This window comes from Triticum urartu, chromosome 2A (assembly GCF_056163025.1).
Source record: "Triticum urartu cultivar PI428250 chromosome 2A, HENAU_Tu73, whole genome shotgun sequence".
NCBI lineage: Eukaryota > Viridiplantae > Streptophyta > Magnoliopsida > Poales > Poaceae > Triticum > Triticum urartu.
Genome location: NC_141874.1, coordinates 730,319,920 through 730,345,130, shown reverse-complemented (window position 1 = coordinate 730,345,130; position 25,211 = coordinate 730,319,920). Strand labels below are relative to the sequence as shown.

The window sequence follows — 25,211 nt, the reverse complement described above, 5'->3', positions numbered from 1 at the left end:
GACTGGGATTTGTCACTCCGTGTAAACGGAGAGGTATCTCTGGGCCCACTCGGTAGGACATCATCATAATGTGCACAATGTGATCAAGGAGTTGATCACGGGATGATGTGTTATGGAACGAGTAAAGAGACTTGCCGGTAACGAGATTGAACAAGGTATCGGGATACCGACGATCGAATCTCGGGCAAGTATCGTACCGATAGACAAAGGGAATTGTATACGGGATTGATTAAGTCCTTGACATCGTGGTTCATCCGATGAGATCATCGTGGAACATGTGGGAGCCAACATGGGTATCCAGATCCCGCTGTTGGTTATTGACCGGAGAACGTCTCGGTCATGTCTGCATGTCTCCCGAACCCGTAGGGTCTACACACTTAAGGTTCGATGACGCTAGGGTTATAAAGGAAGCTTGTATGTGGTTACCGAATGTTGTTCGGAGTCCCGGATGAGATCTCGGACATCACGAGGAGTTCCGGAATGGTCCGGAGGTAAAGATTTACATATGGGAAGTCCTATTTTGGTCACCGGAAGAGTTTCGGGGTTTATCGGTAATGTACCGGGACCACCGGGAGGGTCCCGGGGGTCCACCAAGTGGGGCCACCAACCCCGGAGGCTTGCGTGGGCTAAGAGTGGTGAGGGACCAGCCCCTTAGTGGGCTGGTGCGCCCATATTGGTGCGCCTCCCTCTCCCATCCCCTCTTGGCCGCCTCCTTGCTCCCCATCTAGGGCTGCCGCCCCCCCTAGGGGTGGGAACCCTAGAGGGGGCGCAGCCCCTCCCCTTCCCTATATATATTGAGGCATTGGGCTGCCCAGAATACACGCGATTCGATCTCTCGTTGGTGCAGCCCTGCATCTCTCTCTCCCTCCTCTTCTGTGGTGCTTGGCGAAGCCCTGCAGGATTGCCACGCTCCTCCATCACCACCACGCCGTTGTGCTGCTGCTGGATGGAGTCTTCCTCAACCTCTCCCTCTCTCCTTGCTGGATCAAGGTGTGGGAGACGTCACCGGGCTGCACGTGTGTTGAACGCGGAGGTGCCGTGCGTTCGGCACTTGGTCATCGGTGATTTGAATCACGACGAGTACGACTCCATCAACCCCGTTCACTTGAACGCTTCCGCTTAGCGATCTACAAGGGTATGTAGATGCACTCTCCTTCCCCTCGTTGCTAGTCTCTCCATAGATAGATCTTGGTGACACGTAGGAAAATTTTGAATTTATGCTACGTTCCCCAACACTAGGGTTCCCATTGGAGTAGCAGGCAGGCAGGTAGGCAAGAATAACATCGATGACTCCTTCAACAAGGTAACAATGCCAAAAGGCGTCACTATCACTGGCTCAGAAAAAAATATGAGCACAACTTTAGCTTCCCATCTCGCCACATCTAAACAATGCCATCCTCAACCGTCTCCACCATCACCGCCCGAACGCCATCACTGCCGGAGCAACCGCCCACCACACTCCTCATTCACGACCCTGCAAGCGCCCAGATCAGGCCTTCACGCGTGACGTGCTACCACCTTCCCCCACCACGTCTCACCACTTCGCCACCTCGCCACCGATGAGCATCACCGCCAACTGTTGCCATCACAACCCCATGCACCGCCAGCCACCGGATGCCAATGGACAAAGCTACTCCGTTTGGTTGCGCTGAATAAGGAGGCGTTCTCTAATGAATAATACTGCGTTCCTCACAAAATTCATCAAATACTTTAGGAAAAATACTCGCTACAACGATCTGGCCTGAGATGCTTGATCTTCTCTCTAATTGATTTTCAACTTCAGCCTTATAGATTTTAAAGTAGTCTAAAGCTTCATCTCTAGTTTGCAAAAAAAATATAAAGATAGCAAAATCTAGTCGCATCATAAATCAATGTCATGAAATATCTATTTCCACATTTCTTCAAGACACCATTTATCTCACATAGATCAGAATGTATGAGTTCTAGAGGTGCCAAGTTTCTCTCATCGGCGGCCGTGTGAGGCTTTCGAGGTTGCTTTGATTGCACACAACTATGTCACTTCGAACCTTTGGCAACAATGAAATTTAGAGTTAAACTCATTGGATAGTTGAGACATTAAACCAAAATTAACATGACATAAACGAGAGTGCCAAACACATGCATCATCTTTGACACTAGCATTAATTTGGTTTACTGACTTATTGCAAAATTTTAAAAGGGAATAGTGGTGCGGAGCACCCTACGGACATCACTATGTCAAGAGTCCCATTGCGAAGAGACACACTCAACATCCACTTCAAACATACTAAGGTGAATTCCATCCTTAACGTGTCGTTGAGGAGGTTGTCCACAAGCGAGCGCCTGCACCATCCGCGAGGGGAGCATGAAAGCAGAGAAGGAACTGTCAAGATGAAGTCAAGGCTCCGCAAGCATGAACATGTGTCCACTGGAAGGCCAGCAGCCACGAAGTCCTCTCAATACCCCGTGCGCACAACTCTCTAGACCCCGTGCCATGATACCACCCCCACACGCACGGGCTACTGCGTCAGCCCTCTGGATACACCGTGCCCGCAAGCTCCACTTACCTCGTGCGCACGGGGTTACCTACGTGCAACTGTTTAGCTTTGCCCATGTAACTTCCCATTACGCCCCTGCTTACCCCTTCATTGTGTAGGACTATATATACCCCTCATTCTCCTCCATTCTAGTGTTAGCTAGGATTTACAGAAACTTGAGAGAGCTTAGCTCATCTACCTCCCCTTTATGGGATCCCTCTATGTGGTGTTGCACCTTTCATGGTTGACAAGGCCTAAACTTGTCGAGAAGAATCCCCACCATAGGATTAGTAAGAACTTTATCTCCCATAGAGATTTGGAGAAGAACCCTCTCTCTCAGGAACTGCCTTGTATCTTTATTCCCTTGTAGTGTTTCGATCTTGATGCACCTCATGTATTGCTTGTGATTTGAGGGATGCTTGGTGTGGATATTGTACAATAGAGTGTTTTCCCCTTTGATTCCTCATGTTTTCCCCTTTGTGTTCTTCGTGTTCCTTCTCAACTCCCTCTTCAATTTGTGAAGATTGAGCAAATAAGGGCTTGTCCCACATCCGATAGAGAGAGATTTCTTTCTCGGTAATGCTATCTTGGGAAAGTTTCATGGGAACGAAATCCCAGAGAGCGCACCCCCCCCCCCCTCCCCCCTCTTGCCGCCCCCAGAGCCGTCTGGTTGGAATCAGATGGTGGCGGATCAAAAACACCCTAGATGTAAACGAAATGTCATGGCAATTTTGAAATTTTTTACACCCATTATAGAAATTGACAGTCGCGCCGTGCGCAAATGCCATCCTGGCCAGTGAATGGTCGCTGGCTATTGGCCTCCTTATTTCTCTTGTATGCCAACAAGTGGGACACACACATGATGGAAAAAAAGCACCATATTATGACGTCAAGTCAAGTTTTGGCACTCAAATGGTGTATTTCCATCGACCGAGTCCCCTTACAACATCTCTAGCGGATCCTATAAAAATGGTCAAACCTTTAAATTTGCAGTATAGGTTGAAAAATGCACCAACTAGATCATCTAAAAAATACAGGCCCGTATACTAACCCCTACATACCCATACTTGCAGGGTTTCAATCATCTTTTAGGGAAACCATAAACCGATCAACGCCGGAGCAGACGGCCTGGCGGTGCCGCGCAGGAGCAGCGAGCAGGCAGAGGAGCTCGGCAGCGGCCGGCCGGAGCATCACTGAAGTAGACGGCGGCCGGAGCAAGCCGACCATGCGTCCTGGGCATGCATGTGTGCGTTATGTCCATGTGTTCTGGCCAACCGAAGTTCGAGTCCGTCCATACGTGCGTCCCATGCATCCGTGTGGACCGGAGAAGAAGAAGCGTGGGGAAAAAAAGAATTATTATACGAATTTACAGGTGTTCTGCCCCATGCCATGCGGTACGCAAATCCAGTTTAGGGAAAAACATATTACCGTTTTTGCGGGGTCTGCTTAGAGTTGCTCTTAGCTGGCCTTGTGTGTGTGCGCGCGCGCTTAGTTGCTCTTAGCTGGCCTTCTTATTTTTTGAGAGAATGCCATTATGGAGACCTTTATTTTGAAAAAATAAAAAATAAAAAATTTCAGTCTTAAAAAATTCTGAGAAAATAACACATGTATGCAAGGATGTAAAGTGTATGTGTGAAATTTTTCAGGATGAAATACCTTGAATTGAGAGCTGCACAAAAAAAAAGAAAAACATGGACTTTAAAGATGAACAGTACATATGCTAAACAGCCCCCGATTTGTCTTTTTTGTATAGCTCACATTTTAATGTATTTCAACCTGAAAATTTGCAAACACGTATATGTGTATTTATTTTTAGAATTTTTTGAAACTAAAAAGTTTGAATTTTGAAGTTTTCAAATAAAGGTCTCCATAGAGCTCGGTCTCCGTTTGGCATTTTAGATTATGGTTGCTTTATTGAACTTGTAATAAGGTTACATCGTTTGCAAGATGAACAACTAGAAAATCTGGGGTTTGATCGACCCAATTACATGAGCTATTACTATCATCAGCATACTTAGCTGGCCTTCTTATTAGTTCCTGTTTCTTTCCTACCACTCCTTTTTGCTCGAGTTGTTCTTAGCTGGCCTTCATATTACTGGCTCCTGTTTCTTTCCCCACTCATCTAAAAAGTGAGCCTACTGCTATAGGGAGACTGAGAAGGATTTATCTCTCTGGTATGCCGACAAATGGGACCCAGAGACGATAGAAAATGCACTATATTAGTGAAGTTTTGGCACTCAGATCGTGTATTTTTTTATATAATTTGTGACACAAAAGTGACTGTTCAGTGCAACTTCATGTATACCATGGTGGGTATATTCAGCTCTTTCATCATTTACCTAGATTCAAATGGGATGCAAAGAAAAAAAATCATGTGTCAGAAATTCGAAGGCTGCCTACAAGCGAACTTCCATCTTTTTCCTAATCGGCTTGTTATTATAGCCGTGGATCAACACGAGAACCACAGCGGATTACAGGTCATTGTTTCTCAGCAAAAATACAAGCCATGGAGATCATGAAAAAAAGTGTAATCTGACACAATTAAGCACTCTACCATGCAAACGCTAAACTAGAAGTCTGCAAATACGTAGCACGAGGGGGGGGGGGGGGGGGGGGGGGTGCTAGTAGCCGCCTATGCCACGCGGCGTGACATTTACGACGCGCATCTTGTAGTTTGGCATCGGCGCAGGCCACCTGAAAGCAAAACAAAACAAGATGTGATGGCAGTGTTACACAAACAACGCTTCAGCAGTGAATATGACATTAATGCTTTTTATAAAAGAAAATAATTTTTGCCTGTTGTAATTGCTCTCTTCCAGCATCTCTGCAGCTATAGTTTTTGACACCGTGCTGCCATCTCCTTGTCGCTTTATTACAACCTAATAGAAATTGTAAATAGAATGAGATAAATTTATGAACAGAGTACATGGCAAAGAAAAATGGAAAAGAACATATGATGGTAATTGAAAACATATCGCTTGAACGGCTAAGCAAATACCTCAATTGCCATGCCCCCATCACAACCTCCATAAGCTTCAATATGACTCACGGCAGCATCCAGTAATATTGCACCGAACTGATGCATGCGTTTTGAAGTTATAGTAATTACAAAAAGCATACAACGAGGCAAAATCATAGCAGCAAGCTACAGAAAACATAGTTACCTCTGGAACACTCGAGAGAACCTTTTCACCACATTTTACAATAACATCACCGACACATAATCCAGCAACATCAGCAGGTGATCCCTCAACAACCTAACAATTTATTTGATCTATTTTATACAAAACATGCTAGTGAAACAACTACTCCCTCCGTCCTAAAATAAGCGTTCTCAACTTTCTACTAACTTTAGTACAAAGTTGTACTAAGCTTGAGACACTTATTTTGGGACAGACGGAGTATATAATAAGCCAGAAAATAAATAAATAAATAAAACTACTTCAGATATTGCATTTTGGGGAATTAAAAAAATCTATATGTGGTTTGCAAAAATAGTAATATATTAAAAATACCAACATGTGCACCGTAGTTCAAACATTAAACTCACTAACCAGCAAAGCAACTCTACTGAGAATATAGTAGATAAAAGCACACTCTTATATGCAGGAATGCTTTATAACTGAACAGATGCCACGTCTATTTATTTTTCTTACCACCTCCTTAAGCCATGTCATCAGGTCAACTCTAGAGAACTGGGCATCAACCAGTTGGCTAGCTAGGTCATAGCCTGCCAACCCGCGTTCGAGGCTCAGTCTCCACTAGGTTGGTGCTCGGCTTTCCTAAAACATGCAACCAAGGGGCTAGCCCTGGTTGGTCAAAGTCATAATAAAACTCATATTTTTCCCTTCTCCCTAAGACACCTCCAGCATGCCCCATTCAAATCCTCACATTATGTAACCATCAAGGCAACTATTCAAACAGCCCTAGCAAGTAGCGAGGAGCAATCAAGCGGCAGAACATGACCAGAGAGTAAGGTATTAACTCTGCCGCTTCCACAACATCATATTTCAACATGTTCTCATGTTCCTGTTTCTTTTCATTAAAATCACAGAGTTTGCATCAACTTCACCGATAGTTTTGGTTCTATATATTGTTGAAAAAGAGCATTAAGCTGCAGACAATTTGGTATTCATGGTATGCCATTAAAACTCCCGTTACTCAGCCCATGAACTTCCATGCTATTCTAATTTCCATGGTGATTACGTGATTGCTTTCAGATTTTTCTCTTATGTAATTCAATTGATACCATGAATTACTGTTTACCGAAAGCAGAAGATTGATGGCCATATCTCTAGCAGTGGTTAATCTAATTATCTGCTCTTTTTATGAACGCACGGGCGTTGCCATGTTTTTTTGACTGATTGTGATTGGTGCTTGCCATGCCTCCAATGGCTGAACAGCTAGTAGATCCTGCACTGGAACTTGAGGTAGGTGATTCAGATTCTTCTTCTTCAAAGTCATTACCAGGAGACTAATTGGTTTAAGTTTTTGTCTTTATTTACTTTTGCCTACAGCATTGTACATATACTTTTTCAGCAAGTTATATATCCTATATACTTAAGAAGTTCACCCCCACTACTTGATTTATCTCAACATGCAACATAGACACATCAGCATCCAATCACGTGAAGCCACGTCACACCTTCATGAAGTCCCACCTCCTGATGTCATATTCCGTGAAAGAAAAAAGAAAATATGCCCCAATCTTTCCTCATGCCCTGCTCGGGCTCCTCCACCCGCCGCCAGCCTCCCTCCTCACCCCCTTCCTGCGCCCCGAATCGTCCTCACGGCGGCGGCGCTCCGGAGTCCGGACCCTGCCATCCCCATCGCCTTGGGCTCCTCCTCCCGCTTGCCAGCCTTCGTCGCTGGTGGTCAGAGCCACCTCCTTATCCCCTTCCTCGGCTCCTGATCCTCCTAGCGGCGGCGGCGCTCCGGACGCAGCCATTCCCATCGTCCGCCCCAGTTCCTACGGGATCCAGCAGGATGATGCGGTGGATGCGACCATTCCCCCCGCCCCCCTGCCCCCTTCCTCGCTGACGCCATGGGCATGGCCTGATGGGAGCATCCCGAGCAGCACCTGTCGGATGGCTCGGGAAGGAGCAGCTCGCGCCTCACTGGTCTACCACCGTCCCCTCCTCCCGCCTACTCGCCGCTGCCATGCCCATAGCCTGACGGGAGCATCCCCGAGAAGGCCCTCCAGTGGCTCCTCGCGCCGCCGGCCTCGCCTTCCCTGCCGCGACCAGCCTCCGTTCCAGCAGTGGGATTAGCTCGGAGGAAGAAGCTCGCAGTAACGTCCCTATCAATGCCCAGTTAAGGTGAGCATGTCTTCCCCTTATTGTATTTAGGATGGTTTGTACTTCATCTGATGTCTATGATGTTTTGCTTGCGTTCGTTTCCAGGTGGTGTTTCATCTTGCTCTTTTCTTCGCGCTTAAATCGTTGGGTCAATGCACTATTTGCTCACGCCAACCTACCCAGCCCATTGCTTCAAACCTTTTGCAGCCTAATGTTCCAAATGGCCCACAGAAAAGATAAGAAAAAACCCTTCCGCTGCAGGTAATTGATGATTGACGCTACACTTCCTCTTCCCACGATCTGCACAAGAAACTGAAGAATTCCCCTTTAAAGTCTGCCCCACCTTAGCTCATCCTTTTCACATCATCTTCCAGCATGGGTGGACGTCTGCGATAGGGTGTTCATACTGCCCGCGGCGTCGCCTTTCTTCTCGTACCTAACCCTATTCGGCATCAACCAAGTCCATCAAGATCTTCATCATTGGTACGTGCTCTCACGCCTCAACCGCCGTACATCGGCATCTGCTGCCGGCTCGACCTGAGCTCTGTCTCACGGGATACGTGTGTGTAGGTACAAAGACAATCGGTTGGACGCGAAGCAGCTAATGGGGTCCGGGGGATGCCATCGTCGCAGTCGGCCACTGTCACATCACTCGCCGTCGTCATCTACTTACAAAAAAGGTTCATCAGCCCCCTGTTCACCACTGCTGCGATCTTTGCCTATTACGTTAGTGAAGTTTCTTCTCTTGATTATTCTAGCTATTGGAAATGTAGGATCTCGTGATCAATCTCACAAGTAGTACCTTTTTGATAAATAGTTTGGTAACCTACATCATTCGGTTCATTTCTTGGATCACTTTCAGTAGTTGTCAATTTTAAGTCAAGAATCAAGTTTTAACAGAAGTCTATAGAACGCACATCATGGTTCAGCTATTACTTATTAAAAGTACAGTACATATGATAGAAGCTGCAAGTGCCTTATTGCTGAAATCTATGACATAGAGGTGTAGCCATGGTGGTGATATTCTTTCACCGTGAAGATCAGGGGCAGAGCCAGATTTGAAGCATGCCCTTGGCTGTCCATTCTAAATTTGCTATACGATGTTAATGAACACAATTTCTTTCTTATCTCTATACATCTTTACGTCCGATAAGTGATATTACAGGGTTACCATACATGATTTTATCAGAAACAGTGATTCTGGAGTACATTTGTTTTCACAGTATGAATTACTAGCAGGAGGCGTCAACTCAACGCTCCTTGAGCACCGATGAAGCGTTTCATGACGTGGTTCCTTCAGGTTGTTGTGGACGCGCCATAAAGATCCATGTCTACTTGCATATCATAGACAGTCGTTGACTCCATACTGCTATCTTTCCTTGGATTGCACCCAGGATTTGTACGTGGCGAGGTAACTACTCTCTTACCTTAATCCTCCATTTTATCACTCAAATTAGCCTGCCATGCTATTTATTTGCTGTCTGTTGGCGGATGAATGAGTATTTGCATTATTTGCTACTTAATGTGAGGTTATCCTATTTGATTCATGTTTATTGATTTTTCTTCAGGATTATTGTTAAACTGTGCTACCTGATTTCCTACATCAGAACAACAAAACATTGGTGGTTATGGTACATGGAGGGCTTGAGTTTCACAATTCCTTTTCATGCCCACTATCAAAAATAAAACGAAAAGACAACATCAGATTTTCTAGCAACCATTGAGCACTGCAAGTTGTTTCCCTAGCTCTATGGGATGTCGTACATAGTTCATAATTAATACTTTCCTTACAGTTGTCGAAGCACACTTTTGTCTCGCCTTCGTGATTAATCTCCACTAAGAGATCTTGCAGCAATCTTAATGGAGCGGCTATGAACCAAAATATTCAGAGTAAATATGAAGAGTCTATTCTCCCATTTCAGTTTATTCGAAGAATCAAGAATGCCAAGTACAGCCCAACTTCTTATTGTTGTTTTGCAAGGAATACGAAAGATAAAATCATCTAATTAGGAAATTTTTAGGCAAAGTACAAACTACAACTATAAGCCTTTCAGAAAAAGTTATGATTCCAGTATAAACAAATAAAATTTTGTTCTATTTATTTACAGTACAGCTTCCCTAGCAATTTTAAGAACTATGTCAATGTATTCATGATGTCTCTCAATGTTTGAAACATATATCTTAGCTGACTGCTCACATGCTTTCCCTCTACTATCATATGCCCATAGTTAATTCTTATGTCCATAATTCATTTTTTCAGTTGTTAAGATTTGACAACACAAATTTGAAGATTTTTTAGGTGAACAAATACCTCATTTGAAGTGACTATAGGGTAAGCAAGTGTGCTCGAATGACTTCAATGCTCTTACAGTCAACATAGCTACTTGGGGAGAGGAATATGTGCCTGTTACTAATGAATCTCTTTATGTTTTTGTGGAAATATATTAGTTCCATTGGATTTCAAAAGTAATCTCTTTTTGTTTCAAAATTTCAAATGTAAATATCAATATTCCATTCGATTTCTAACATCAACATTTGAAATGTAAATGTATTTTTCAACATTTCAAGCCATATTTTATTTTTTCATTTATAAAGTATCTGCTTTTCTTTGAATCTGCTGATCGAAACTAAAAAGTCCCGCAGCAACGCGCGGGGTATCATCTAGTATATATAGTACTCCCTCCGTCCCAGAATAAGTATCGCTGATTTAGATAACACACACGCCATGTAACCTGCGTCACAATTCCTAAAGAAGCTGCTTTTGTGATTTTCTCTTTAAGCCTTGTTTGGATTGTCGTTTCGTTTTCAAATACCCCTGTAAAAAATACAGGCCTCGGGCGGTCGTTTTGTTTCCGGCCGGAAATTGTTCAGCGGCCAGTAAGATACAACAGTAAATTAAACACCCCCATACTGAAATACAACGATCCCAAGCGCGGCCTTATTGTGCATGGTGATTGCCATGCACTACTGATGGTGCTACTCAAGCTCAATTTTACACGTTTCCTTTAATCAGCAGCACGATTTTGTTCAATGGTCTAAATAGACAGATGGTGCTACTCAAGCTCAATACATGTTTCCTTTAATCAGCAGCACGATTTTGTTCAATGGTCCAAATAGACAGATGGTGCTACTCAAGCTCAAACATTCTGTAATACTGTGGAATTGATCAAAGCAAAGCTAACCGTTCATTTTCAAGCCTGATGAACAAGATATTTGTGTGCGGCAAAGAATAAAATAGCATCCATGACATGTAAGACTAGGTAGCAAGTTATTGGCCTGAAGTACCACATGCCATTGTGCGGCAAAGAATAAAGTAGCATCAATGACATGTAAGAGTAGGTAGCAAGTTATTGGCCTGAAGTACCTCATGCCGTCAAGCTTTACAGTTCATCTTTATGGAACACGGACAGGGAAGAAATAATTGGGTCATAAATTCAATTTGTCTTTCACCGGTCTATGTTAAATTTTTGGTCAACAGCATAAATCACTTCTAGAGCTCTTCCATGTTCCTTTACACATTTCCCTCCTCATTTCCTTCACTATTTGTGCAACTTCTAGACATGCATATCTTGGAAGGAAAAACTTTGGCATAATGAAATATCTCTGTGCTTAGTTATTTATACTACTTTTGCAGATCCAACATTTTTCTGTTTGGGCCCGCGGCAATGCATGAGCTACAAATTAGTACTCCCTCCTTTCACAAATATAAGATGTTTTGTATATTTCAATATGGACTACATACGAACTTAAATGAGTGAACAAACACACTAAAACACATCTATATACATCTGATTCACAAAAAAGTTAGAACATCTTATATTTGTGAACGGAGGGAGTACTAATTAATGAGGAAATCCTAATTGGATGAGCAACAAAGAGTTCCCATCAAGCGTCTAAATGCTTGCTGTAGCACCCTATATTTCAGCATCACCTATGGAGAAATTCTGATTTGATTGTCGTTCCGAAATATCAGACTGGCACCAATCAAACACTATCTAACCTTTCAGACAGATAAATCAGTCCAATGCGAACTATTCGTGCTGATACTGCTGTCTGCCTAGCGGTGCCTTGGGAGTGTCGAAACGCTGCCATTGTTGTATCCTTTCAAGCCATCAGCATGCTGCTGTGTGACTATGGCTGGCAACAGAGCTATTTCGGATGGCAATGGGGCTATTCCCCAAAGAGGTGTGCCTTCCCATCCCAGCTTCCTATTTACTTATCAGGGGAGCTCTTGCTTCCACCACCAATGATTTGGCGCAAAACAGGGGCCAGTTAAGAAACTAAATCAAATAACATTGTCATCAATTTTATCGTATAGTAGGAACATAACATTTGTATATTATTAAGTATGTAGAGGCCAATCCTGTGCAAACCCAATCCACTATTAAGAACTTGTCTAACATTTGAGAAAAGATGACATCATGCAATGCCTATCAGTTTACCCTAAAACTGGAAAGCTCATATTCCTAAGAGGAACTTTTTGACATACAAATAAGATAATCAAAGCAGAAAAGAATTGAAAAAAATAGAAGAACTATATACCTTTGAAACATATAAACCCTGGTCAACATCTGGGAATTTTCTATAGATACGCTCCAGGACTGCCAGTGTCACCATATGAAGAGAAGTATACCTTAAACCAAGCCAAGGGCTAATTAATTTCCTGCACAGCAAGAAAATTCTTATTTGACACATACTCAGCTAAAAAAAGAAAAGGGAAGTAGTACTAAAGAACAAATGAGGAGCCCATTTTCCCTAATAAGAATGCTAAGGTTAAACCTATAACAGAAAAGAAAAAACAGTGGAAGCATCACGACTTCACAAGTAGAATAGTTTACCCGAAGCTATGGTGTTGTTCCAGGATCCTTGAAACAATTAACACTGGAAGGTACGATGTTTGATTGTCTTCATAAAAGTTAATACCAAGAACTTGACCATTGTAATTGACAAGAGGTCCTCCAGAACCAGCCTGCAAAAAGGGAAAAACAATGGAGAAGGTGTCAGTGTAATCAAGAGATAAACAAAGAATTTGCAAAGTCTCCTGAGGACAACTGGCCAGCACCATGGATAGTGGATTAGCCAGTTCAGCTCATTCCTCGGCATTTTGTGCTTGTGTGTGCTGGCGGGGTAAAGAGAAGAGTGACATGTATATATAGTAATTTCAGTTTCACCATGAAAGAGAAGCATGCTTCATGAATGCCTAGCTTCACTAAATTGAGATTAAATTTAACCAAACGAACAAAGAATCACAATTATGATCAATTAATTAGACTATTCCACTTTCGTAGGTGTTACTACATTGTTAGTTCATGCAGCTTCTGCACCATCTAGGTTTGTGTGGTACACAGGTCACAACTATGCGGAAGGGGTCAATAAGAAGATAAAAAATAAATATGATATATTTTATACCATTGAAACCTCGCAGCTTGACACCAATAGCTCCGCGCACCCAAAATTGCTTTTTTTGTTTAAAACTTGACCCCGTGAACACATGATATAACCACCTTCATATGCACGTCCAAGTGCTAACACAGCTCCATTGTTGGCAGTGCTTTCTTCTAAGAGTGCTAAATAAGCTGCAACTTTGACAACAGCTACATTATAGTGAAAATCCACAAGAAAGATGTGGCCATCTATTATATGCCCATCAGGTAGAAGAACCTTGACCTGAAATCAGGTATCAACAAAAAATCAAGACCAACTGACAAGAATAAATCTACATGTTTGGCAATGGATTAAGGCTCAAAAAAATTACCGTCACATCAGATATCACATTATTGTCTCCATTCAGAGATCTAACAAGTGTTGCTGAGGTTAAAATCATATTTGCACCAGTATTGGCTGTTCCATGCATCACAAATCCTGAACAAACACGGATCCTCTTTCCACCTAAATTTTATTAACACCTTACTGAAGCTTCAGGTCAAACCAAATATGGAAAAAATGGCTACTGAGTAAACCTATGATATACCTGCAAAAGCAGACAGGCTCACGACTGACTTTGAGACCAATAATGCAACTTTACGAGCCTGGAGACTCTCAAGGCTGCCATCATTGCAGTCACCAAACGTATCCTCCACAGAAAGGTCGGATTCCCCAGAGAGTCTTTTAACTACAATATGCAATTCATAGCCATGGATATTAGTCAGAAAGAAACATATATGTTTGATGTCCAATTAGAGTAAATAATTATGCAGAGATAACAGGTTAACCACCTAACTCTTGCTTTAATTTTCCAGACTATAAAGTCTACTGCATATGGTTGATGACATGCAGCGGCAAATAGAACTCATGAAAATATTTGTTTGAGATCCTTTTCCACATGTGAAATGACAGACACACTTATAATGAGACTAGGTGATTTATAACACAGTCGTCAACATGTACATGTAGAAATACAAAAGGCGTATTGAGAACATATTGGTCAAGTTGGAAATAAGTGAGAGAAACTAAATATGGCAAAACAATGCAAACCATGAGAATTAAGTGACTTTGGCAAAAACTAAGAACATTACAGCTTGCAGTGATCTTATGTACGATATGCAGTTAGTGAGAGGCCACCCCCTTGTTGAGCTTGAGATTGAGGCATTTTTGCCGTGTCTTGACTCGCCTGAGCCCCTAGATGTGCCCTTTTTGCCCCTTTGAAAGCACTCTGTATTCTAGTGCCCTTGATACTGGAGCTGATATGCAGGTAAGTATAATAGGGCAAGTGCCCAAAAAACGCACTTTGTTGTATGAAAAGGTGCTCTGAAATGTACCGCGAGGCTACTAAGGTGTTTTCAAGAAGCAAATCGAGAGGCGCTCTGAACTCATACCGACAGAGTTATTTATTTTGGGCTAATTTTGTACTCAGTCAGAGAATGTAATATAATTTGCCACACATGTACACAGCAATACACCCAGTGAAATCTACCAACTACTAAGGGCATCTACAATGGGGACGCTAAGAACGGGCGCCAGGGTAGATTTCCGGGCCGTTATGTTCAAATCCCAGCCGAGCCATGGATTTTGCCTAGCGTCGATGCTAATTGTCGCGTCGCGCGCTTAGACTAATTTTGTCAGCAAGCCAAAGGCGCTAGTGATTGTTTTTAGTATTTTTTAAGCGCTCCGCGTTGCTGGGTAGGGCGCTTAGCTCTTAATTAGATTTTGTAGTGACTATTTTATTTCGCTTAAGCACCTATATAAGCGCTCAGCGCTGTACAAGCCCTAAGCGACTGGTTTAACTTCCCAGGACCAACAGAAGGAAGGATGTGGAAACCAATGGAGAGTGGAACATTTCCCAGTCGCCGTGGGAACCAATCAAGAGTGAAGCATTTCACCAGCGGAGCCGATATCGGTACCTAGTGCCATTCCTTGAAAACAATTGCTGAAAGATGCACAGATCTAAGGAAGAAAAAACAGATCTTTCGTAGAGCAGTTATTCTTACGTAGCTCGGCAGTTTCTTTCTTCCTAGCGTCGCGGACGGCAAGCATATGCCGCACCTGCTCGCCCACCATAGCCCTGACCTGAGCCGACCTATCGTCGTCGCTGGTGGTGGCGCGGTGCTCCTGGGATGGGGCGGGTGGAGGCGGCTGAGCCTTGGCGCTCCCACGCTTCCTCTTCCTGCCCTTCTTCCGCGGCCCCGTCTCGCAAGCCACGGGCCGGTCCTCCTCCCTGCCCTCGCCGTGGGACCGAGTCATGTCACCGCCGCAGGGGACGTCAGGAACAGCAGCGGCAGAGCCTAGGGGGGACGGGTAGGGCTTTGAGGATCGTGGGGCGGGGGTTCGACGGCGCAGCAGCAGGCGGCGGAGCGATAGAGGCCGGAGGGAAAGCGGTGGCTGGTGGACAGTGCGGCGAGGCGGGACGGTGGTGCGGCGCGGTGGTCGGGGAGGGGACGGGTTAGGTCCAGGTGTCTGGGTCGACGGCCGCATCAGGCTCGGCCGCTTCGGTTGCGTTGCGTCCGACCCAATCTGTCCGTATTCCCATTGGAACCCTTGTTGTTCCCTGTTATTTTTCTTTTCTTTTTCTTGGAGTGAATTGCGCAGAATTTTTTTTAACACAGTGCAGACGACAGAGAAATAGACGTGGTAGAGGAATCCCCGCCGCTACCCGGTGGATTCGTGATGACGTGACGACGGCTGTTTGTCTAGCATCTCGTCTGATCAGTGATGCTGGGGATTTTCCAACTGAGCCAAGAAAAATTGTTGGGCTAGGCCGTGTCGGAGTGGCTGGGGACTGAAAGAATAACCATGTGAGCTAGTGGTTATTTTGGACTCAATGCTCATATGATATCGATGAAGAAACGTTTGTAAGGAAGGATGATAGTCACTTTTTAGGCTACGTGATGGACGAGACGGAAAGTAATACACGAGGGGGTGTTTTAGAGTCCATTAACAATGGATCTTTTCGTCAAATATTTCATTGCAAAACTTGGAGAAGCGCCAAAAACTACTACTGCTCCTAACCTTGCACCAGTCTGACAAAGGAAAACCTACACGAATGATTGCTCTGCCACAGGGTTTTGCTAAGATCCATGTTGACGTAGGCCTAACAAGAACACAAAGAGGAGGCTCAACGACGGCTGTATGTAGGGACTCCCATGGAAACTATCTGGGCCCGTCGGCATTGGTGATCCATGGAGTGCGAGATGTTACAACACTTGAAACTATTGCTTGCAGAGAGCCTCTATCATTAGTTGAGGATCTCCTTCTACACAACATAGTAATCGCTACTGGTTCCAAGCAGGTAGCAAGCGATATCAACAGAGGATGTATAGCTCTCCATGGCCAGATTATAACTAAGATTAAGCTAAGGGCAGAGGAGTTTAATTGTACTTTTCAGTTTGAGGGTCGGGCATCAAATAGTGAGGCCCATTTGTTAGCCAGGTTTAGCCGCTCTCTAGATTGTGGTCGTCATGTTTGGTTGGGACAGACACATGACCCCGTTTATATCCATAGCATTGTGATCTTTGCTTAATAAAGCTTGGTTATTCTCAACAACAAAATGTTTCCAAGATAAATCCCTTTTTTTTCAACTGGGAATCACCTTCTCATTAATCGCTCACGGAATCATATATCGGGTTATGTTTTGTTAATTTTGCTTCTCTTGCCTATGAAAAATATATTCGGAATCCCTTCCAAGACCAAAACCAACGAAGAAGCCAGATCTGGCACACCTCTGTCCAAAGATCCCACTGAGTTCTACACCGACTTTGGAGCAGCTATCAACGTAGCAGAGGAGAAACTCTAGGACAAAATCTTTTGTCGGTGGCACCACTCCCAACTTGGCGCCGTTGGCCAAGAATACACATCTCACCACCGTGCACAGCAAGCAAGCAAAACCTAGCCTCGACACCCTAAAAGGATCCCATGAATCTATTTCCACCAGACCACCATCCACGCCACATCGACTTTGGCCGAAAGGAACCGAACCTGCGGAAAACACAAGGAATGCGGCACGAGCACACTTTCAGTGTTAGGGTTCCCGTCCCTCCCGCCGCCATCGGAACGGCCAATGGAGGGTAAGGGAACCCAGGGATTGACCAACGTACGAAGGGGAAGATAGATCGCATGTGGAAAGAGGCGTTTGGCTGGTCCCCCTGAGCCCGCCCATTGAGGAAGGCGGCAGCAGAAGGCAGATGTGCTCGGGAGGGATGAGTTCGAAATATGAGGTGCTTGGGAGCAAGAACACGAGCGAGGACCATCGATCCAGTAGAAGCATTTACCTTGTTTCAAGTGGGATGCACAAAAAAGTGAAACATGGCTCGAAACTTCAATTCTCTCTATGAAAAGCATCTCCAAAGAAAATTGATAGTAAGTTCCTGCTTTGTATTAAACCGGTGGATCGACACAAGATCTATGTCAAATTACAAGCCAAAAGGCAAGCAAAAGGAGAAGTGCAACCCGACACACTATGACATGAAGTAGTAGTACACAAAACATGCCAGCACCATAGGGGGGGAGGCCAAGCAAATCCAAGAGTCCACAGGGAGTCTTCTGCAGTCGACCAAATGCCTAATAAACACCTCTACGCGGCGTGATATTTACTACGCGAAATGGAGATGCAAAAAAAAATTGAATCATGAATTTCAAGGCCGCCTAGAAGTGTACCTCCATTTTTTTCCCTGATCGGCTTGTTAACATGGATTAACACGAAATCCACAGCGAATTACAAGTCATGGTTTCTCAACAAAAATACAAGCCATGTAGATCATCAAAAAGATGTGTAGTCCGACACAGTGAAGTACCATGCAAACAAAAAAGATAGCAGAGAGGGAGGGGGGGTTGCTAGTAGCCGCATATGCCACGCGGTGTGACATTTATAACGCGCATCGTGTAGCTTGGCATCGGCGCAGGCCACCTGAATGGAAAACAAAACAAGATGTGATGACGGTGGTACAAACAAAGCTGTAACACATGGCATCAATATTTTTATAAAAGAAAAGAAAAGAAACAAAATGCCTGTTATAATTGTTCTCTTTCAGCATCTCCACAACCATAGTTTTTGATAGTGTGCTGCCATCTCTTCGTCGCTTTATCACAACCTAACAATATAGAGATTGTAAATAAGAAGCGATAATTTTATGAAAAAAGAATATGACAAAGAAAATAGAAAAGAACCAGGGATATGACGATATCCAGAAACATATCTTCTGGACAGACAAACTAAATACCTCAATTTTCATGTCTCCATCACAACCTCCAAAGGATTCAACATGGGCCACCGCAGCATCCAATAACATTGAACCAAACTAATGAACACATTGTGAATTTATATTGATTAGTAGAAAAAGCAAACAACCACACAAAATCATAACAATAAGCCAGGGGAAACATAGTTACCTCTGGAGCAGTCAGAAGAACTTTTTCACCGCATTTTACAATAACATCACCGACACATAACCCAGCAACATCAGCAGGTGATCCCTCAACAACCTAATTAGCAATTTATTCGATCCATTTTATACAAACATGCTACTGAAGAAACTATATAATAAGACAGAAAATAAATAAATAAACATAATTCCGATATTGCATTTTTTGGAATTCAAAAATCTATATGGATATTGTGAAAATAGTATATTAAAAACCAACAGGTGCACGGTAATTCAACATACAATTCACTAACTTCCAAAGCAAATCTACTGAAAATATAGTAAATAAAAGCACGCTCTTATCTGTAGGAATGCTTTATGACTAAACAAATGCCTCCTGCTATCTATTTTTCTTACCATCTCCATAAGTTATGTCATCAGTTCAACTCATAAAATTCATGTTTTCCCTTCTCCCAAAGACACCTCCAGCATGCCTCATTCAAATCCTCACATTACATAACCATCAGGGCAACCATTCAAACACCCCTAGCAAGTAGCGAGGATCAATCAAGCAGCAGAACGCGACCAGAGAGTAAGGGATTTAACTCTGCACCTTCACACCATCATATTTCAATATGTTCTCATGTTTTTTCTGTTTCTTTTCGTTAAAATCGCAGAGTTGCATCAACTTTGCCGATAGTTTTGGTACAATACTCCCTCTAGTCCTTTTTACTCCGCATATTAGATTTGTCTAAAGTCAAACTTTGCTAAGTTTGACCAAATTTATATGAGAAAATATTAACATCTAAAATACCTAATAAATATAATATGAAAATATATTCCAAGATAGATCTAATGAACATAATTCCAATATGAAAATATTAACATCTAAAATACCTAATAAATATAATATGGAAATATATTGGTGTTGTTATGTGAATGTTAATAATATTTTGTATAAACTTGGTCAAACTTTGAAGAGTTTGACTTCAGATAAACCTAGTATGCAGAGTAAAAAGGACCTGAGGGAGTATATTGTTAGACAAGGCCATTAAGCTCCTGACAATTTGGTATTCAAGGTATACCACTAAACTCCCCTTCCCAACCCATCAACTTCCATGCTAAAAAATGGCCTGAAGCCAGCAATTACTGTACGTGATTGCTTTCGGAGTTTTCTCTTATGTAATTAAATTGGTACCAACAACTATGTTTACCGAAACGTGCGGCCGTTGCCATGTTGCTATGCCTGAATGCCTCCATCAATGTAATTTGAGGTAGGACAGCTAGTAGATCCTGCACTGGAATTTGAGGTAGGTGATTCAGATTTTTCTTCTTCATCAAAATGTAACGAGGAGAGTAATTGGTTTCAGTTTTTTTCCTTTGTTATTTTTGCCTACAACATTGTACATATACTTTTCAGCAAGTTATACATATATTCTTTTTAAGATAACAAACACGCCATGTAATCAGCTGCATTCCAATTCCTAAAGAAGCTTCTTTTGTGATTTCCCTTTATTGTGCATGGAGATTGCCATGCACTACTGAATAAGAAATTTTACATGTTTCCTTTCATCAGCAGCACGATTTTGTTCAATGGTCTAAATATACAGATACTGCTACTCAAGGTCAAACATTCTGTGATCTGTGGAATTGATCAAAGCAAAGCTAACCATTAATTTTCAAGCCTGATGAAGAAGGTATTAGTGTGCGGCGAAGAATGAAATAGCATCAATGACATGTAAGACTACGTAGCAAGTTATTGGCCTGAAGTACCTCATGCCGTCAAGTTTAACAGCTCACCTTTATGAGACACAGAATGGGAAGAAATAATTGGGTCATAAATTCAATTTGTCTTTCACCGGTCTATGTTAAAATCTTAGCCAATACCATAAATCTCTTATAGAGCCCCTTCTATGTTCTTTAACTTCTTTTACACATTTCCTCCCTCATTTCCTTGCCTATTCGTGCAACTTCTAGACTGTACGTCTTGGAAGGAAAAACTTAGGCAAAATTTAATATCTCCGTGCTTAGATATTTATACTACTTTCGCAGATCCAACATTTTCTGTTTGGGCCCGCGGCAATATTAATGCATGAGCTACAAATTAGTACTCCCTCTGTCTAGTGTCAAAAAACGTCTTATATTATGGGACAGAGGAGTACTAATTAATGAGGAAATCCTAATTGGATGAGCAACAAAGAGTTTCCATCAAGCAGCTAAATGCTTGTTGTAGCAGCCTATATTTCAGCATCACCTACGGAAAAATTCTGATTTGATATGCCATTCCGAAATATCAGACTGGCACCAATCAAACACTATCCAACCTTTCAGAGATATAAATCAGTCCGATGCGAACGATCTGTATTGACACTGCTGTCTGCATAGCGGTGCTTGAGGAGCATTGGCACACTAACATTGCTGTAGCCTTTCAAGCCATCAGCATGCTGCTGTGTGACTATGCCTGGCAACAGAGCTATTCCAGATGGCAACAGGGCTATTCCCCAGCTTCCTTTTATGTTTTCAGGGGAGATCTTGCTTCCACCACCATCCCCACCAACAATTTAGCGGGAAACAGGGCCTGATTATAAGAAACTAAATCAAATAACATTGGCATTAATATATTATCAAATAGGAACATAACATCTTTATATTATTAAGTATGTAGAGGCCAATCCTGTACAAACCCAATCCACTATTAAGAACGTGTCTAACATTTGAGCTAAAGATGACATCATGCAACGCCTGTCAGTTTACTCTAAAACTGGAAGGCTCATATTCTAAAGAGGAAATTTTTGACATACAAATAAGATAAATAAAGCATAAAAGAATTAAAAAAATACAAGAGATACATACCTTTGAAACATATAAACCTTGGTCAACATCTGGGAATTTTCGATAGATACGCTCCAGGGTTGCCAGTGACACCATATGAAGAGAAGTATACCTTAATCCAAGCCAAGGGCTAATTAATTTCCTGCACAATAAGAAAAAAATTCTTATTTGACACATACTCAGCCAAAATAAAAAGGAAAAGGTAAGTACTAAAGAACAAATGACGAGTCCATTTTCCCTAATATGAGTGCAAAGGCAAAACATATAATAGAAAAAGAATAAGTAGAAGTATCACAACTAGAATAGTTTACCCGAAGCTCTGATGTTGTTCCAGGATCCTTGAAACAATTAACATTGGAAGGTATGATGTTTGATTGTCTTCATAGAAGTTCATACCGAGAACTTGACCATCGTAATTGACAAGAGGTCCTCCAGAACCAGCCTTCCAAAAAAAAAAATAATGGGGAAAAAAGTGTCAGCATAATCAAGAAAAAAACAAATAATTTGCTAAGTCTCCTGGGGCCAATTGGGCAGCACCATGGATGGTGGATTAGCCAGTTCAGATTCAGCTCATCCCTCATTATTTTTTGCTTGTGTGTGTGGTGGGGTGGGGGGTCAATAATTTCATCATGGAATATGTTCAAAAGAGACCACTTCCTTCTGTCTTACAGATTGAAGGAGTACCATTCTTCATGATTGCCTAGTTTCACTAAATTGAGATTACAAATAACAAAACAAGAAAGAATCAGAACTATGGTAAATTAATTAGACTATTCCTCTTTCTTAGGTTTTATTAATTTGTTATTAGTTCAATCTAGGTTTGTGCGGTACACAGGTCATAACTATATGAAAAGGGGTCAATAAGAAAATAATATAAAGTAAATGTGATATATATTATACCATGGATATTTCGCAGCTTGACACCAATAGCTCCAAACACCCAAAAGTGCTTTTTTTGTTTAAAGCTTGACCCCGTGAACACATGATATAACCACCTTCATATGCACGTCCAAGTGCTAATACAACTGCATTGTTGGTAGTGCCTTCTTCTAAGAGTGGTAAATCAGTTGCAACTTTGACAACAGCTACATTATAGTGAAAATCCACAAGAAGGATATGGCCATCGGTTATACGCCAATCAGGTAGAAGCACCTTGACCTGAATCACTTATCAAAAATAAATAAATAAGGACAAACTACTAAAAATGCATCTACAGATCGACTTGGCAAGGATTAAGGCAACAGTTACCGTCACGTCAGAGATCACATTGTTATCTCCATTCAGAGATCTAACAAGTGTTGCTGAGGTTAAAACCATATTTGCATCGGTATCGTCTTTTCTGCGCATCACAAATCCTGAGCAAACCCGGATCCTCTTTCCACCTAAACTTTATTAACAACACCTTATTGAGGATTCAGTGCAAACCAAATATGGAAAAAAATGGCTACTAAGTAAAGCTATGATATACGTATATACCTGCAAAACAAGACAGGCTGACGATTGACTTTGAGACCAACAATGCAACTTTACGAGCCTGGAGACTCTCAAGGCTGCCATCATTGCAGTCACCAAATGTATCCTCCACAGAAAAGTCACTTTCCCCGTTGAGGCGTTTAACTACGATATGCAATTCATAGCCATGGATAAAGTCAGATAGAAAGATGTGTCTGATGCCCAATTAGAGTAAATGATTATGCAGAGATAACAGATTAACCGTCCAAGTCTTGCTTTAGTTTTCGAGACTAAAGCCTACTGCATATGATTGATTGATGACATGCTGCCGTGAAAAAATATCATGAAAATGTTTTAGCAAGAGAACCTTTTCCGCATATGAAATGTCTGACACACTCATAATCTGATTAGGTGCTTTCTGATACAGTCATCAACAATTACAAGTAGAAATACTAATTAAAGGCATACTGAGAACATATTGGTTTTTTAGATGGTTCGCGAAATACTAAAAGCATGCTGAATGGAGATAATAATGTGATCTGTGATCTACGGCAAGCCCACTAAGGTGCTTCGGATAAGAAAATCGAAAGGCGCTCTGAATTCACATAGACGAGTTATTGGTTTTGAATTAATTTTGTACTCAATCAGAGAATGTAATATAATTATCACCCCATGTACACACTAATGCTCATCTACAACCAAACACCAGATCGATTGGTTCAACTTCTCATGATGAAGGAAGGATGTGAGAACAAATGAAGAGTGAAACATTCCACAATATCTAGTGTTTTTCCTTGAAAAGACGTGCGGAAAGATAAACAGATCCAAGGAAGAAAAAAACAGATAGCAGTTACTGTATTTCTTACGTAGCTCGGCAGTTTCTTTCTCCCTGGCGTCGCGGACGGCAAGCATATGCCGCACCTGCTCGCCCACCATGGCCCTGACCTGAGCCGACCGTTCGTCGTCGCTGGTGGTAGCGCGGTGCTCCTGGGATGGGGCAGGTGGAGGTGGAGGTGGAGGCGCAGGCGCAGGCGGCGTAGCCTTGGCACTGCTCCGCTTCCTCTTCCGCCTCCTCTTCCTATCCTTCTTCCCCGGCCCCGTCTCGCAAGCGACGCGCCGGCCCTCCTCCCTGCCGTCGGCACCGTCGTCGTCAGACTTCATGTCAGCACCGCAAGGGGTGTCAGGAACAGCTAGCCGCAGAGGCTAGGGAGGGCGATTAGGGCTTTGAGGATCGTGGATCGGGGCCGGGGGTCGAGGGCGTAGGGGGAACCGGGGAAGCGGTGGCTGGTGGACGGTGCGGCGAGGCCGGGGCGGTGGCGACGCGTGCTGATCGAGGAAGAGACGGGTTACCTCGACGTGTTTGGAGGGCCAATCCTCTCTATTCCCCGCGTTACATGGGCCGGCCAGTTTACAGGTTTACATTGTGTTTTTTTCAACAGGTTTTGCATGGTTCTAGAAAACCGATTTTATATGTTTTTCTTTCCTGATTTCACCGGTTTTTTAACATCGCTTACAATAAGAGGAATAACCACATCCGGGGCGGTGTCCATCCAGATATTTGGACGAGAAAATCTAGCTATCCTAGCCAGTTCATGACTTACTTGATTTCTTTCTCTATTGCAATGATCATAGACGACATGTGTAAAATCCAGTGACATAAAATAATATTATTCATCAAAGATAGAAGCTACTGAAGAAGAGTAACCGTCAATTAGCGCAGCAACAACCTCCACACCATCAGAGTTGACCTTGATCTTACTGCATCCAACTGTACATGTCAGGTTCATTCCAAAACTCACTGCAATTGCCTCCGCCGTGAATAAGTCAAAGCAAAGATCAATCTTTTCATTTTGTAGCTGCAATGAACTCTCCATGATGGTCTCGGATGACCGCTCCAACAGTCCCCTCAAGCGTGTCCACATCAAAACCTGCATTAATGTTTAACTTGACATAGCTATATCTTGGTTTCAACCAAGTGCCTGATCGCACTTTGGCCTTAGGACTGTATGAGATAATATAGTTAGCAGCTAAACATCTCACTACCATATTAATTTGAGCAGCGTTTTGTGTTTCTTCTTCATGTGTCAACTTTCAAGGATCGTGGGGCAGGGCTGAGGGTCGAGGCCGTAGGGGGGACCGGCCAACTGGGGAAGTGGTGGCTGGTGGACAGTGCGGCGAGGTGGGCGATGGTGAGCAGGGAAGAGACGAGTTACGTCAACGTGTTTGGAGGGTCAATCCTCTCTATTCACCGAGTTACATGGGCCGGCTTGTTTACATATTTCAGCAGGTCTTGGAAGGTTCTAGAAAATCAATTTTACACA

General features: G+C 42.9%; 2 protein-coding genes across 2 annotated transcripts; both read right to left on the bottom strand.

Moving 5' to 3' along the window:
• Positions 1-4,900: 4,900 nt before the first annotated feature.
• LOC147987297 (putative protease Do-like 14) lies at positions 4,901-15,759 on the bottom strand. The gene is made up of 10 exons (XM_087545216.1): positions 15,241-15,759; positions 13,785-13,925; positions 13,569-13,702; positions 13,223-13,480; positions 12,652-12,782; positions 12,356-12,476; positions 5,681-5,773; positions 5,515-5,592; positions 5,313-5,395; positions 4,901-5,210 (listed from the first exon to the last, which is right to left on the bottom strand). The coding sequence occupies exons 1-10, from the start codon at positions 15,722-15,724 to the stop codon at positions 5,138-5,140; spliced, it is 1,596 nt and encodes a 531-aa protein (XP_087401342.1). The 5' UTR covers positions 15,725-15,759; the 3' UTR covers positions 4,901-5,137.
• A 2,352-nt stretch (positions 15,760-18,111) lies between these two features.
• On the bottom strand, positions 18,112-24,272 carry LOC147987296 (putative protease Do-like 14). Its single transcript, XM_087542338.1, has 9 exons — positions 23,757-24,272; positions 22,915-23,055; positions 22,687-22,820; positions 22,339-22,596; positions 21,750-21,880; positions 21,460-21,580; positions 18,635-18,727; positions 18,466-18,543; positions 18,112-18,336 (listed from the first exon to the last, which is right to left on the bottom strand). Exons 1-9 carry the CDS (start codon positions 24,049-24,051, stop codon positions 18,112-18,114), a joined length of 1,476 nt encoding a protein of 491 aa, XP_087398464.1. The 5' UTR covers positions 24,052-24,272.
• Positions 24,273-25,211: the final 939 nt, after the last annotated feature.

Excerpts from the sequence above, each read along its gene's own strand:
- LOC147987297 (XM_087545216.1), bottom strand. The coding sequence starts at position 15,724 with ATGCGGCCGTCGACCCAGACACCTGGACCTAACCCGTCCCCTCCCCGA. Across the intron at positions 13,926-15,240 it reads GAAAGAAACTGCCGAGCTAC|TTAAAAGACTCTCTGGGGAA; the intron begins GTAAGAATAACT and ends TGCATATTGTAG. Across the intron at positions 13,481-13,568 it reads ATGTGATATCTGATGTGACG|GTCAAGGTTCTTCTACCTGA; the intron begins GTAATTTTTTTG and ends ACCTGATTTCAG.
- LOC147987296 (XM_087542338.1), bottom strand. The coding sequence starts at position 24,051 with ATGAAGTCTGACGACGACGGTGCCGACGGCAGGGAGGAGGGCCGGCGC. Across the intron at positions 23,056-23,756 it reads GAAAGAAACTGCCGAGCTAC|TTAAACGCCTCAACGGGGAA; the intron begins GTAAGAAATACA and ends TGCATATCGTAG. Across the intron at positions 21,881-22,338 it reads CAAGCTGCGAAATATCCATG|GCTGGTTCTGGAGGACCTCT; the intron begins GTATAATATATA and ends TTTTTTTGGAAG.